This window comes from Rhodamnia argentea, chromosome 4 (genome assembly GCF_020921035.1).
Source record: "Rhodamnia argentea isolate NSW1041297 chromosome 4, ASM2092103v1, whole genome shotgun sequence".
Lineage (NCBI taxonomy): Eukaryota > Viridiplantae > Streptophyta > Magnoliopsida > Myrtales > Myrtaceae > Rhodamnia > Rhodamnia argentea.
The window spans coordinates 29,528,346-29,544,919 of record NC_063153.1 but is presented as its reverse complement, the minus strand read 5'-3'; the positions used below and the strand labels follow the sequence as shown (position 1 = coordinate 29,544,919).

Sequence of the window (16,574 nt, the reverse complement as noted above, 5' to 3'; positions counted from 1 at the left end):
GGCTTATGACTTTTTTGGTAATCTTTTCTAAAAGAACAAAAAATGTGCTCTTTCACCTTTTTTTTTCTTTCTTTCTGATTTTGGCAAAAAAAAAGGAACATTTTTTTTCTCAATTTTTCCTTTCACCTTATTTTACCACAGGACGCATTCCCACATTTCCAAACTCACTGATTTTCTTCCGACCCAAAGAAAAAAAAAAAAACTGATTTTCTAGCCCTATTTCTTGATCCAACAAATAACCCAACTCATTCCAGGAATTAGTCGACACTTGCATTAAGTATTTCAATGTAGCCCTTGCACTTTCAATTTGTTCGATATGTTCCATGAACTTTTAGAACATATGCAACTTAATCCTTGAACTATATTAAAATATTCAATGTTGTCATTCCCTAAGCAACCAATTATTTGAGTCAAGCCGGTGGTGGACAACTCGCCTTCTGGTGAATGAAAAGCATCCATCTTTCGTCTATATTGTCCGAGATTATGCAAAAAGCAGTGTCAATGGCAGTTCTTACATGAGAATAGTATGAGGGAGAGGATATTATCATCTACAAGTACCGAGTTGAACTAGTCAAGGAATAAAGTCCAAGATCTAAGGTTCTTGAGGCATTTACATCTCTTAATTTACATTGCTTAGCTCGATTACACGATTACGAAGTCCTTGTTCCGCAGATGGTGCCCCTTCCTCATTGGTTAAGACAACCTCGATTTGGCTGGAGTCGCTTGCCGGACTTGGGGGGCGATTGGTGTGCTCTATAACTTCAGCGGCTGCAATCTCATTGGCACCATCTTCCGTATTCCCTGTCTCTAAATCGGCTTTCCCGAAAGTATGGGAGTTGAGGTCTCTTTGGTTAAATCTTCTTCCCAACGCAACGATTTTCTCCCGCAATGAACCCGGAGAACTTGCAACGACATGCCAATTTCTTCTGACGAACATGACAAAGAAAATGATGAGAGCTAAAAGAGCAGCAGCTCTAGCAATCAAGAATAGGCCCCGAAACCTGTCAAGACCCAAGCTGTTGGAAGAAACTAGGGTAGTCGAATCCAGGCGGTTGGATTTTGATGGAAACCATGCGTTTTCGATTTCCGTCATTTTAGGCCCTTCGATTACGTTTAGGATTGCTCGCGAAATATCCGGCACTAGCGGAGACCCTTTGGGGAAAACCTAGGAACCAAAAGAAGCAGGACATGAGATTTGTCGATCACAGAAATAACGAATAATCCTAGTAATTGAAACATTTGAGGGATAAAATTGCGAGATTGAGGACTTACGAAGCCAAATCCAGCAGTTTTAAAGGTCGGTATCACGGTATATTTGTTGCAATATTGAGAAAGAATGAGTTTAATGTAGGGGACTTCGTCAAATGCCGCTGCGATCCCACCCTTTGCACTTCTATTCGAAAGAAGCACATCGCATTCTTCAGGAGACTTATAAGATATAAGTCCGGATTCATTGAAATCCATCTGCTTTAGCATTTCATGTACGAAAGAGGCTTCTAGGTATCCCACTTTTTCTCCACTCTTTCGGAGCCGATCCACATCAGACACGCTTGGTTGAAAGTTTTGTACCACCAAAAGAGAGCTCAAGCTTGCCGTATAACTTTGCGTCAGTATAAGCACGACGAAAACCCACACGATCATAACAAATCTCGCTAGGTTGCTTAATACGCTCTCCCCTGCAATCCCAATTAAAAGTAAGCACATATATTCTCCAAGAACGATATGTCAATTATAACATTCGATTGATCTATTAAAGTGTAGGGCGATTACTTTGTGCGAAGACCATGGTTGAAAACGAAAACCAGAAGCTTGTGCCAACTTGATGCGATGCTGGACCCCCGAAATCTTCATTGATCCGATGTTCGAGAATCCACACGACCAATGCTATAAACACAAAGAAGCATCCAGTTGTTAGCCAAAGATCCCAAGTGAGTGGCTTTAAGAAAACCCAAGCATTCTTGCTCTTGTTGTGCTTGTATGGCACGAGCATCGCAACCCCCGATTCGGTGTATGGTAAGGTGAATGCCACGTACAATGATCCGTTCGCAACAATCGTCGTATCCCCCACCACCGCATCATACTTCTGTTCCAACAAAAAGAAGGGAAATGTTTTCTTTGTCAGCCCCATGATAGCATGCTTAGTTTCAACATCTGAATGCAATGGAATTATGTACTTGCAATGAGTTACCTCACCTGGTAAAATACTTGATCGATCATGTCATTGTAATCGCCGGCGCTACTTCCATTAGGCAAGGCAAACGGAATAAGATCGTAAAGCACACCATAAGGCAATTTTTCCACCACAGCTCGAAAGATGTCAATACAATATCCGGTGACTTGGGATGTATTTGTGTTAGGATCTCTGGTAACCGTCACGAATTGATTGAAACCATCTTTCACGGGAACTAAGATTTTCAGCCTCTTCCCATTGGTGGGAATCTCCCTTCCCTTAGGAACAGAGGTCGAATCTCCTGGCCAAATTATCGATCCAAGATTACTCTTCGAAGTCGAATATTTACTTGCGTTGATTGAATTCACATCCCTTAGCAGACCATTTTCAAGCGTCCAAAACCCAATCCCTCTTGCTGCGTTTCCATTGATGTTAACAATCCGGAACACCGACGCATCTAGCCGCCTATCAACAAGGCTAAAATTTCCACTGAGGCCCATGAATATTGTATTGACTAATTCTTGGAGAAGTCTCCGACCATTTTGAGAGACTCCAATAGTGTCGAGATCCGTTGCATCTGTTGAAGCATTCATCACTTGGAAGGTGAAATTTGCCGCACCCATTTCCTCGACAGCCATTGCCAGAGCCCGAGCAGCGTCATAAGCCCAGTATCCGAAAATGTTCAACGTAGGATTAAGGATGGATGGATTGTCTTGATGGAATTTCATCTTCCATCGGGCCATGAAGTTGTGTAGATTTGGCGTGTCCGAGACATAAGTCTTAATGCCCAGCACTCCTTGCATCGAATTATCAATGGTTGATGAATCCACCAAACTCAATAGGTCAATGATTCCATTAGTCGAGATCCACACATAACCTTCGCTCATCATTCCCACCTCTTTTGCTTTGGCAAAGAGCTGAGCACCGAGGATAGGTAACATGTGCACGATGAAGACCCTCGTTTGCATCGTCATTAACTTGGAGAGTTCTTGCAGGATTTGATCGTCCGTGGCCGAAGGACGAATAAGGCTCCTATAGGGCACTCGTGTGTCGACTTCTTCCAAAGCATCGATAAGAGAAGGTATAATGCCTTCTCCGAACTCGTTGTCCACATATATGAGGACAGCTTCTTTCCAACCAAAGGCTTGCACGACTGCGCTTATGGCATTCACTTGGGAGGAGTCATTTTGCGCGGCTCGAATAAAGTATGGACTCCGAAACGAACTGAGGGAAGGACTAGTAGCAGAAAAAGAGATGATGGGCACATGAGACTTGTTTCCAAGGTCAATGATGAAGTCTGCTTGTTCTGAATCTTGAGGGCCTATTATGGCTTGGACTTGCTTGCTCTTTACCAAATCAAGTGCTGCAAAGGTGAACAAGAAAAGACGGTGAACCAATAACAATACGGCAGATAATGGAAATTCTTATTGGAAAAGGCATCTGTCCTGAAAAACTTGATGAAGTATTTTGGAACTTGAGACCTTATTTGTTTTATTTCACCATTAGTACCAGACAACTTCCTTGGAAATATTCCATCACTCGCTTAGCTTGACCAAACTCGTTAACCATGATGTTTGGCTCAACTAAATGAAAAATCATTACATTTTCCCAAAGAAAAGAATTTGAAGTTTCGCTGTAATAGGGTTCACTAAGCAGACATAATTTGCCAGAATTTTACTCTATGTATAATGGGACGAGAGTCACAGGAGACCTTAATACTCTTCAAAGAATGGAACAGACGACAGTAGTGATACTATATTCCTCCAATACGATGAAACCTTGTATTCAAAGATCAATTGTTGAACACGAAACTTTGTATTCAAAGATTTTGTTGAACATGAAACTTTGTATTCAAAGATCAATTGTTGACCGACACCAATACGTTGCCATTTCAAAGGTTTCCAAGGTCAAATATTACGCTTGGATACCACTCTTGTTTTTTTTTTTTTTTGGTCGAATGATACCAGTCTTGTTATGGAGCACAGAATGACGTGGACTTACCAAAAGACTTGTGTGTGTGTGTGTGCGCGTGTGTGTGTGTGGGGGGGGTGGGGAGTGTTGGTTATTATATTGATATATTTTATGGCTTCGAGACCCTCCTTATTCCCAGTGTGAAAGAGATCAAATTGAATCTTAACTACCAACTTGATGTTAATTTTTCTTTTATTTGAAGATGATAAAGACTTCTTTATTACATTGATTTAAAAAACAAAACCCCTTGAAAATTAAACCTCGGTCATTTCTTCTTGGAGAGACAATTCATGCTACGAGAATGCATATTGCTTCGAATGGCACAAACATTTTTTCCATCTTGCATCGCACAAACAGCTGCATAATGTACTTTGTCCTCTACGACCAGTCAGTACGTCACAGAGGGGTAGACAGAGAGAGAGATAGAGGCCTGAGAGAGAACCTGTAGCGGCAGCGGTCACCTCATCTTGCCTGGAGTCTCTGACGTTGAGGACGAGTCTGGTCTTGTAGGAAGGGTTTGAACTATAAAAATCGGAGAGGGACATGTTAATACAGCTCAATCCCATCTGACCCACCCATGTCTTCAGATTGAGAACCACCCCGACGTTCACCGGGATCGTCGTCGGATTGCTGCTGTTACTCCTTTGGCCCGCCGCGACATATGGGCAGCTGACGAGGGTTGCAATTACGGCGAAAAGTGAGAGAGCCTTAAAGAGGAGCCTTTCAGCATCGAACGAAATTCTTGGATGAATCATTGGAAAGGGTTTTTGCGAAAAGACAAGGGTTGGGCGAGAGACAGAGATAGAGAGAGAGTTGGGAGGATATGACGATGACGACGATGTATTTGTAATGGGGAAGAGCTTTGAAAAGTAAGACAAGGCATGGAAATTTTGCATTCAAGGATTGCTCGACGGGGACGGGGCCCATGTGGGCTTACGTATGTAGAATGATAATATGACCTACGGTAGTACCCACATTTCATTTTCTTTTTTCCTCCTTTGGATTAGAAATCCCAGAAGTTCTTTGACCCCAGGATTGTTTTAAAGATGAAGAAACTTTGCTGGAACGGCTTGAGTTTAAGAACTTTAGATATTCTTAGACGACAGTACACAATACCTAATCCACTGTGCGATCACTGGAAATTTAGTTAATATAATAAAATACTTAGGTTTATGTTTATGTCTAACATGGTAATTCTAGATTTTCTTTTTGGTCCTTTATCAACCCCATTTCCCTCGTTTTGCTTCTTTGTTGCCTCATTTGCATCTCTTTTCTGCCGTAGAAGAGGGGTCAAGTAATCCACCCTTAACTTTAGTTATGATGGTAATGAAGTGGGCCATTTGAGAACGAGAAATAATTATGTGACGGTCCTTAATCCACTGTGAGATTAATAGCCTGTTCTAGAAATTATTGTGGCGTCCACTTTTTCAAGAATTTGTGATCCACAACATACGATTACTCTCACTGCCACTTTCACAGTTATCTAAAAACTATTACGGTAGGAAAGCTCTTTGAGAACCATGCACGGCGGGACCAAATTCAACATGAATTTAAAATAGAAATAAGGTTGTGTGTGCTTCGCTAAAAACTTCACTATGAAAATAATATTTTCCTTAGAAAATTTCATTTGTTTGGTAGTTCAAGAAAAATGATTTTCTTCTTACGATATGGGGAAGTAGTTTTTTTCTCAATCTAAGTTTGTTATTTTTCCTCTGTGGAAAATGCTTTAATTGATTAGTTAAAAAAAATTGATTAGTTTGCCATCATCCAAGCACCGAAAAATCGAAATTTTTCAAAAACAATTTTCTTTTAAACAAATAGACCTTAAGTTCCTACACGGTAGATTCTCGTAAATGAATTTGCATAGGAAAAGAGAGACTCTTTTGAAAAATTAATAAAACATGCGGATCAAGCTCATCTAGATCGTTGGTTATGTGAGCCAAAAAATTGAGACTCAAATAATCAATGCATCAGATGACAATAAAATATATTGACAATAAAATCGTGCGATAACTCTTCTTTATCTTAGGAGATGAAAAATGTGAGATGTCAGGAACCCACAGGTAACCCTAAGAATTCCACACCAGATGGTCCCCGTTAGTTTTATTTTTTCCCTTGTTTTGTCTGACACCAGAAAGAGGTCCTTGTCTGTGGGAGTGGGACATCCCTAATTAAATGAAGAAACTTGTCTTTGTCCTCCTCGTTTACCTTGACTAATTCAACATGAGAATTACGAAAAAGCCAATCATCAAGCCATGCTTGAATTCAATCATGACGTACCCGAAAGACCAGAACTACAGTAGATAGAGGTGGCCGGTTCCGGTTCCTAAAAAAGGTGGAACCGGAACCGCCGGTTCCTAGGTCCAATGGTTATTTTTTCCCGGGCCTCCTCCCCCTTTTTTTTTTTTTAAAAAGCCAGGTCGGAACCGGCCCGGAACTGCAGATTCCGATAATTATGGAACTGGAACCGGCCCTAGCCCTTGAGAGCTGGTTCCGGTTCCGGGTTGGAGCCGTGGGCCCAGTCAACGGGCCGTTCAACGGCCCACGGTTCATTTTGGCCATGTTTAACAATAGATTCAACAGGTACGCTAAGCCATACCATATTTCCGGTGGTCGCTCATTCAATTGCTTTAAGTTGTAAAGTGATCAATTGATTTTATCTCGATAGATAATCAACTAATAACAAAAGGGCCTCTGTTCTAATTTTATTTTGTATTTTTAACTTAACACTCTCCTCAAGTTTCAAAGGGATGACCTAGATATGACTGTATAGAGTAGAGCCATCAAGTTTAGGAAAAAGTGTAGAAAAATTTCAAAGCAGATGAAAAGTAGGTATATAACGTTTGAGTGATTTTTGTGAGTTTCCAAGAAGCTGCGTGGGCCTTTAAGCCAAAACTTCTGACTTTAATTGCATTGTTCCACATCTACCCAGCTCGAAAGAAAGACAGGGAACCGTCTAACCGGAGCCATTTTCTGACCCCCCACACCGCGCACCACACCCCTCAACAACCACCGTTCCCCACCTCCCCCCCCCAAAATTCAAGCAACAATAATAATAATGAAGAAGAGGGAAAACTTAATTTAAAAGGAAAACTTAGTACCGGGCCTATTGACTTCAGATACATGTCAGAACAACAACTGTCGATGAGGTCATCCAAGAAATTGAAATAGGAACTAGGAACCCTAGCAATAGAGTTTTCAATATGTTTATGAGGTGGGACATGGTCGTTTTCATATGCGGTGGATGATGTTGGGAGTGTGAATTCTCTCGATATGTTGACTCGTTTGGTGCATATGAAAGCACCAGGTCATTGCTTCTTCCGGAGGAGTATATTGTTAGCATTATCATTAGCTACTGGTAAGGATTAAAATTATGTGATTTAGGTAATGACTTTGAAATTAATTAGCTCTAGTCAATTAAATTTAATCAAATAAGCGGGCATTAACTCATTCTCCATAAGATCTCAGGCATTGGATCATATCCTGATTACTTGACACGCAATTTCGTCCAAAGGGGCCGGTTACGCAAGTCATGTGCAGACAAACAGAATAATTACTTTGCTATCTTTTATGGAGCTCAATAAGAAAATTGAGTCTGAACACGGAATTTTCATTTCACTGTCCATGTGCTTCACGAGTGCAAATAAAAAAAATTTAAAGAATAGAAAAACATAGTGCCCATGATTCACGGGAATATTCTAGACTGTTTGAATTGGGGATGCCCAACACACGAAAGTTTAAACTAATCCATAAGCACTTGTTTCATGGGTCAAAGGAGACAAGTTTATATTTTTTGGGAAAATCATATGAGATTATCATTTTCCAAAAATTCATTTACCTAGACCAATAAAAAAAATTCAGGATATAAGAATACTATATCCTCATCTTGTTATATTTTCTTTCATTAATAGAAAATTGATGGGATTTATTTTCGATCTTGAATATGATCTTGTATACGTGCCACCATATGTGTCACGTACATTAATCCTATAAACAGAATCTTATGCTTTATTGTAATAAAGACGTAGGAAATACTATACTTTTCTTTGGTTATTATGGGTTACCTTTTCGATGGATTTGTTAAATCTCGAACGATATCAAGTAGAGGGTGACTACATAACTAGAAGATTGTTAGTAGACCGTAAACAAACCCTCTCATGAGTGAAGGGAATATGAATGAATTGACTATTCTTCTTTGGAATTACAACTATGTATGTTCTATGTGATTATTATATCATCATCATCTATGATTCTTTTTTTCCTAAATCAAGGAGGAAGGAGCATATGACTCTTTCAAAGGACGGTGCTCTCAACTTGACTTTAAAATGTTCCAAGCATAGAAAGTGGGTAACGGAATGTCCACGTCGAGTTGAATCGTGCCAAGTTTCTAGCTTGGAAAGTCAAGACTTAAGCGACAAGTTTAGAAGCATCTGAGTCAAGACTTAACAGTGCATGTCTCCCGGAAACTACCGGGAAATTTTCAAGATTCGTTTGATTGCTATCAGGCAACGGAAATATTATTAAGTCACTAGTATTAATTACTAGTATGCATCGAAACGTCATGGGCTTGCAATTTTCGCATTGTACCTGAAGGGTCGTCTCAAGTCGTTATTAAAGCTTGCTCGGGTCTCTTTCACGTGCAAATTCTAGGAAAGAGCGCGATCATAGGAAAAAAAAAGTCGATATGCGGCGTCAATCACTGTAAAAAAAAAATGACACTGTTGATTAATAAAAGCCATTTTAATTGGCGATAGTGACATGATGTGTTTGTCGTATTTGTTGTGTTCTCTTCCTTTTTTATATGTTTATTAGTCGGCCCCATTTTAAAATAAAAGCCTTTTTGATCGGGGAAAAATTACCAAAAACATCATAAATCTATTGCAGTTGCGTTAATTTAGTCCTAAAGTTTTTCTTATTGTGTCAATTCAGTCATTCCGACTAACTTTAATCGGCCGGCGTTGACATGGACGCTGACCAGCAATGATGTGGATGCCGGTCGTGACATGTAAAATTTCTAATGATATATTAATATTTTAATGGTTTTTATTTGTCCATTTGTTTTCTACTTCTTCTTCCTTTGGCTGGACCTCGATTCGACGACCAACCAAAGCCAGTGAGAGCAAGGTTGGCATCACCTATGCCGACGCTGGCCTAGAGACAGCGAGGCTTGGCCTCCCCATGGCTGGGCTGGCAAGGTTGGACCTTGTTGTTGTTGTTAATCCGCCTCTTCACCTATGCTCTCTAGAAACTTATCGTATCGCCGGGTACCCTCGGCTGGCCCTATGTCGGGGAGACGTTGAGACATTCTAGCTATACTCTTACAACCCCAACATCTTCTTTGCAAAGAAACAAAGTAGGTCCGCAGAAATATTTCAAAAACTCAGCAATTGCTATGAATTCTCGAAATACTCGAAAGTTAATGCGACTGGGTTTTTGCGTTTTCTTGAATTTTTTTGGGGTTTACCTTGGATTTTAGCATGTATGGTTCGACAATCAAGACTCACATATTGGGGTGTCCCTGCGTGATGATACTGAGCCAGGAGGCATTCAAGTTCGTGCTGTTGACGAAGTTGCACCTGTTCAGAGGAAGAGGGAGAAGAAAACAAAAGGAAAAAGAAAATTTAAAGATAAAAAATAAGTTAAAAAATATTAAAATATCATTAAAAATTATCTACGTCAGCATCGGCGACTACATTAGCATCGGTCGACGTCTTGTTAGAGTTAGCTGGAAGGACTTAATTGACTCAAATGCAAAACGTTTAGGACTGAATTGGCATAAAAAAAGGGTTTATGATTGAATTGGTACAATTACAATAGGTTTAGCATGGTGACTAAAAAGCAGAGAGTACTAGCTGATAGCCCATGGTCTTTTTTGGCCAATCTTCTCGTCATTCAATAGTGGACTCGAAAACATCGATTGACCGACGTGATTTCAATCACTATGCATTCTGGGTTCAAGTGCATGGTCTGCCCTTGGGAAGGATCACGTTAAATGTTATAGAGGAGGTGTTATCTAACATAGGGTCTGTGTTGGAAGTAAAGCCGACTGCGAAAGAAGGACGCCTTTGCAAGGTGGGGAGAACTCAGGTTCTCCTAGATTTAGCTTTGCCTCTCAAGTCTAGGATCATTGTGAGAACCTTGAAGAAGACCCACTTTGGGTGGACTTTAGATATGAGCATCTCCTAAGTTTTTGCCACTCTTGTGGGAGGATGGGTCATTTCACCTCGAACCGTGAAGAAGTGCTTATAAAAAGGTAGAATCGAAAGAAATTAGTGCAAGAAATTTTGGGTATTAGCTAAGAGCATAAGCTCGAGAGACAAGCGTGTTCTGGAAATATTTTACAGGGATGAGTTTCTAGAGTATGATGAAGGCGAAATTGTCCTGAAAACTGCGATCCAGGAAGTAGTGCTGGAGGACGTGCTGCCAAAGAGAGTTGAAACCCAGGATGGTTCGAGGCCTATGGAAGTTCTTGTCCAGAAGAGACCGAGGAAAAGAGGTAAGGGCAGCGAGGAAGGAGATAAGATGGCTTCGGGAATTAGACTTCAAGGAACCTAACTAATAATCTCAAATATCCCTTGGAAAGAAGCAACTTCCAAGTACCCAGTTGAGTGTTCTAATAGAATCACTGAGGATCACCTCACTCCAACAGCAAAAAAAGTAAAGAGACATGATCTACTCTATGTGCAGAGGAGAGATATTGATGTTCTAGACGATGCTCAGCTCCATGATACTCCGATCCTAGTTGAGGATGGGTCAAAAGGATGGGCTTTGGTGGCTTGCCCTTGTTAAAATATGTCTCGAGTTTTTAGCCCGAAGCGCAATTGTAAATATTCCGAATCGAATATTTGTGGACGACATCCGTGGAAATCTTTTTGTGGATATAAAATAAGTATGCAAGATTTGTAGGGGTCTGTGGTGGAGATATATTCCATGTTCGGTAGTCGAAAATTTCCTGCATTGTTAATTAAGGAAAGGAAATTAAAAAAAGGAAGAAGAGATAAGGTCAACAGATAACAACAAAAGACGAAGTGATGAGCTTTTCTTCTTGGACCGGTCAAGTTGAATGTATTGGATATATATTCTATCGAGGCCGCATACTTTTTGGGGCGTGGCTTTCTTGCATGAGTTTTACAATTAGCGCCGGTAGTTGATCGGAGGGACTTCTATACGGAGCATCCAGTTGCTCGTGAATTTCATCCGAAGAAATCGTAGAAGTTCTTGAAGCGCCGTTTCTAAGTGAGTGCTTGACATTGGGATTTCGTTTTGTTCGCAGAATTACATCAAGAATTCAAGTGTCGAAACCGATTAAATCTTGAGGTTAGATTTGTGTTAATTCCTTTGCGAAATTGAGAGATTGTTTCGCTAGGAATTGGGGGCTAAACACTGTGTGCGTTCTTGAATGTAATTGGGGCTAGGAAACACTAAGAGTGTTTGAGTTACTCGAGTTTGGTCTGTAATCTCCATGTATCACTCGTTTTATAGTGGAATTTGTTATTGCTCTTCTCGTGGATGCGGGTTTCTACGACCGAACCACGTACATCCGGTGACCGATTTATTTTCTTGTTTTGTCTATTTTATCGTTCGATCGCTTGTTCCGCGCAACAGCCCTAATAAGCCATCAGAAGATAAATGAAAATTCTACTTTGGAATTCTCAAGGGCTTGGTTCTACCCTGCCTTTCCAGCATGTTAAAGCCCTTGTGGCTCGTGAAAGACCCAATTTCATCTTTCTTATGGAAACAAAGTGTCACGCCCCGATCCCCGTGTTCGCAACAACCCTACCAAAACGCTTCAGGTCAAAATAGATGATGTCCCAGGCACGTCATCGACCCATTATTTTTATCTTTTATTAATATATGCGGAATGTGTAATTTCTTCAAACAAATATAAAATCTACAAGGATAGAAAAGTAAGATGCCAAACAAACAGCCACATCAACTAACAACACAACGATCATTTTTATTTATTTATTGTTAATCCTTGGAAGTACGTACATACAAGCCCTACCTTGGGGTCACTTTCTACAGTCCTCAAAAATACCGGTTCGGGGTTGGGGGTTAACACTACTCCATGCTACTCAAAAAGAAGTCACGCTCACTTCCAGCTTTCCACAGGTAAGGCCCGAAAAAAAAGTTAATAACAACGGGTGAGATATAAAATCTCCGTGAGTCAACGCCTTAGTCCGAGTAGGACATTGACTCACTCAAGGCAGCCTAAACATGTTGGATATATCGATGGCAGATCAATAGCGTGCAACTCATGCCATGCTATAACTACTACATGACCAAGTACAATATCACGGTGAATCCTCAATCACATGTAAACTTACCCCACCATGGGCCACACGACGAACACTTCATATCATAACAGCCAACAACATATAAACCAAGGCACTCAACCAGAACACTCATCACAGTCGCATACTTAATGTATCACATGTGTTCTGGTTATTAAAGGCCATCGTGCCTAGCACTACGACCGGTGTGGCTTAACACTACGACCGGCAGTGTCTACCGGCATGACCGGACTTCGTCCCTTACTTCCGGCGATGGCGTCCGATAGTCCGTAAGATTCGTACGGCCGGCACGACACGAAACTACGAGGAACCCCTATAGGGGCTTCAGTCCTTCACAAGCTGCAATTGGTGTCTAATAAGTCATGTTATTCCGTACGACTAGAACGGCACGAACTTACTAGGAAACCGTATGACCGGCCCGGTATAATCTCATCATATGACCATATAAGCACACCAGACAATCAAGTCGGTTCTTATCTTTGTATTTAATTCAATGTACTCATAAACAGTCGTGTCAAAACTTGGCTCGAGGCCATTTTTATACTCAAAATTTAGTTGACACGTGGCCACATATAGATATACAAATCATCCACAAGATTTTGCAACCATAAGCGGGGTGATCACTCACATCAATCCAGGCAGGTAGCAATCATTATACAATCACCCAATAATATTACAATAACCGCCCAACAATAATAATAATCGTACCGTAATAATTAATTAACGTAATTAATTATCTCGATCACATTTAATTAATCTGACTCGATTAATTATTCTAGACGTCCATTAATAATACCAAAATATTTAGGCGACTCGGCTTCACGCAAATAATTCGATCACAGGCAATTAAATTATCCTGCCCCAGCTAAATAATCTAATTAGCAGTTAATAATATTAAATCTATCCTTAAACGCAGTTAACGCCCTATTAAGAGTTTAGGGTTTAACTCACAACTCCTGCGTTCGATGTCAAGTCAGATTCTTAGATCAGATTACAAACTCTCGTATCGAGTCTAGTCCACGTATGACTTTGGGTTGGCTCAACCTTGGGTTGGAACTGCGGCGGCAACGAGGTAACTATACAGTGGCTAAACAAAGATAAGGTTCAGGTTTAGGGGTTATGGGTCAAAATTTTGGTTCGGGTGATTCGGGTCTAAAGGTCGCGGGTCAGTCGGCTTGGCATTGGGTCTGCACAATCCTGGGTTAGTATCGTAGCGGCTGGTCGGGCGAAACCACAGTTGCTTCGGAGGGTTGTGGTGGCGTCAAGACAACAAACGATGGCATCGGGTCTTGCGAGCTCCAAACCTGAGGTTCTCGGGTTCGGACAGGGGGCTCGGTCAGTAATGTTCACGTCCCCAAGGAGCTTCGAGTGGCTAGGTGGTTCATCGTCGGGACTGAACAGAAGCTAGGGAGTGATTGGGCGGACGTCGAGGACTCGATGCAGTGGACTGGCGTTTGGGAAACTTGGGATAGTGGCGTCGGGAAGTAATCGGGATGGAGCACGGTGGCGCGGACCGCGTTGGCTCCCTGTCGTGCCCTGTGGGTAGCACAGCGACTTCGGGTGAAGCACGGGCTGGAGGTGGAAGGCAACGGGATGAGACGGAGGTGTGGCTGGCGGAACTGCAGGGTTGGGTGGTAGCGGCTTCGACGGCGGGTCGAGACTAGCGACGGCTGGATCTGGGTCGGATAGAGTCCGGCGCGGCAGCGCGAGCCATGTTGGCTCTCGGGCCAGCAGCCTCGTAAATCTCAAGCAGACCAACCGAAGCTGGCGTGGCGTAAAACGATGGTTGGGTGGTGGTCGTGTAGACTTAGGGGGTCTGGTCGCGCACGAAAGGAGAAGAAGAAAAAAAGAAGAAGAAAAGTGAAGAAGAAGATGCCGCAGAAAGAGAGAGAAAAAGAAAGTGTGGAAAAGTCAGCCAAACTTGGGGAAGGGGTTCTGTTGCTTGGGTAGAAGAGAAAGAAGAAAAAAATAGAGAAGTGGGCCATGTGGGTTTTAGGGAAAACTTGGGGAGAAAGTGTGGGTGATGTCAGCAGACTGACATAAGGCGTAGCAAGACTTGGGGGGAAAGGTTTTGGTCGAACAAAAAGTGGAGCCACAAGATAAAATTCAAATCACTCCTAATAAACTTGTCTTAAGCACATAACTTCTAGAGGCGAAAATTTAATTTGATAAATGGGCACCGGATGGTCATTTGGCTCAATCGACCGAGGGTAAAAATGATAATTTGGCATTTAGGATTCGGATAAAATTGAATTTACGCTTGACAAGTTTGTGTTATTACAAATCAAAGTTTGACTATTCAAACTTGACTTTTTCTTACGGATGTTTCGGAACAACCAATCATCGTCTCTTAAATCCCCAAAATCCAAATTTATTTTTGACGCTAGAATTTATAATTTTCTTATAGAGGTCAAAATTTCGGGACGTCACAATTCTCCTCCATTAAGAAATTTCGTCCCCAAAATTACCCTACTACTCGTCCTCAAGAAGATAAAGATACTCGTGCCTCATAACATCCTCGCTTCTTGTTATATACTAATCATTTCACATTATTTCTTATCTCAGCTCAGTATACTAGAATCGCAAGTCGATCCGCATATACAAGTCGATCCTAAACCGGGTGACTCATCGGACTCCAACAATTCACACCTCAACATCCGAACTTGCCGTCTAAACCAATTGTCGATTGTCATACTATAACCATGTTTAACCCCAAAAATCAGCCATTCTTATTTAGCGATCGACAACTTAACTAACGAGTGGCAGAAGCTATTACTATTTCTTTCACCAAATACAAATACATCCCGTAACATGTCCACTAGCCTCTGAATTTTCCTTTTTGACAACATTGAACCGCACCGACTTCGTCAATCTATCCACCACGCTTCCGCCGCGCACTCTGATCACTTATTTTTCTTAATCGCACATCTCACAATCTTAACCCTACTGAAGGTCATCACGGACCTTAGTAATTCATAGATTCATCTTGTAAATCCACTATACTGTCCACTCATCATCTTTCATCTGTCACTCAAGATGCAATGCTATGTATTTTCAAAAAAATAATTTCCACTTTGAGAACCAACTCTAATGTAATGACCACGTGCAATGCATGATCGTCCTTACTACTCATCGTACATCACTCACTTCTATGCCAGTCCTTTCCTTAATGGAGTAATCATGAACGACAAAATCATTAGTAAGGATTCAATAGCCTAGATCACTCTGCAAACCTCAAGTTTATTCTCTTTTTTTCGAATCTCGATCATAATGCCACTTAAGACCATCGATTAAAAATTGATATTAAAACCATTAGAATACAACACAGCTTCAAACTTATATAACACACAAATACCAGTCGTATTTTTACAAACCCATATCACAAGTCAAATATATATATATGTCTTTTTCATTTCGACTACCCGTAAGCAATCTTACAATTGGAACATCATACTGCGGACAATCCACTACTCTTTAGTGGGGTCGGTTCTGGTTGTCATGTGGAACGTTCCCTCGCAGTTGTCCTCCTTGCGATGACGGTGCTTGCACTCCTCGTTGTCTCTACGGGAAATCTCTCACTTGGTGGCCATACTGACCACAACTAAAGCAAGCTCCGTTGCGGAACCGACATGGAGTAGACCCATGCCTCTAGCGGCACGGGCGGGATACTCTGTTGACGTTAAGTGTCGGTTTCTCTATACCATTCCTCCGGTTAGGTGGGATAGGGTTCCTTTCTCCAGTCATTGGCCTTTTATCCTGTCGCTTTCGAACTTGTTTGATGGCATGAACCGTGATCTAGATGCAGCTACCCTTTCAGACAAATTTTGCTCCACCATCCGAGCTCTCTCGTACATATCATTGTAGTCCTTTAGATTGAATGGCACCAATACACTCTTGATCTTAGGGTTCAGCCCATCTCTGAACCTCTTGGCTCTATCTACAGGGTCCTCTATCATCCTTGGGGCATACTTAGATAGCTCCGCGAACTTCGCTTCATACTAATCCACCGGTAGCTGGTTTTGACGCAAGCGAAGGAACTCGGCCATCTTCTATTCCCTCATAGTTTCGGAGAAGTACTTGTCATTAAATACTTCCACGAAGACATCCCAAGTTGGGACCGTACCTTATGGAAAGGTCCG

At 41.5% G+C, this 16,574-nt stretch overlaps 1 protein-coding gene across 1 annotated transcript in view; it reads right to left on the bottom strand.

Moving 5' to 3' along the window:
- The window catches only part of LOC115729093 (glutamate receptor 2.1-like), a 380,267-nt gene that overhangs the window by 47,032 nt on the left and 316,661 nt on the right, over window positions 1–16,574 (bottom strand). Inside the window, exons 3-4 of the mRNA XM_048277181.1 lie at window positions 1,771–2,083; window positions 1,273–1,676 (exon numbers count right to left, since the gene is read on the bottom strand). Coding sequence (XP_048133138.1) covers window positions 1,273–1,676; window positions 1,771–2,083 — 717 coding nt within the window. The remainder of the gene's footprint in view (window positions 1–1,272; window positions 1,677–1,770; window positions 2,084–16,574) is intronic.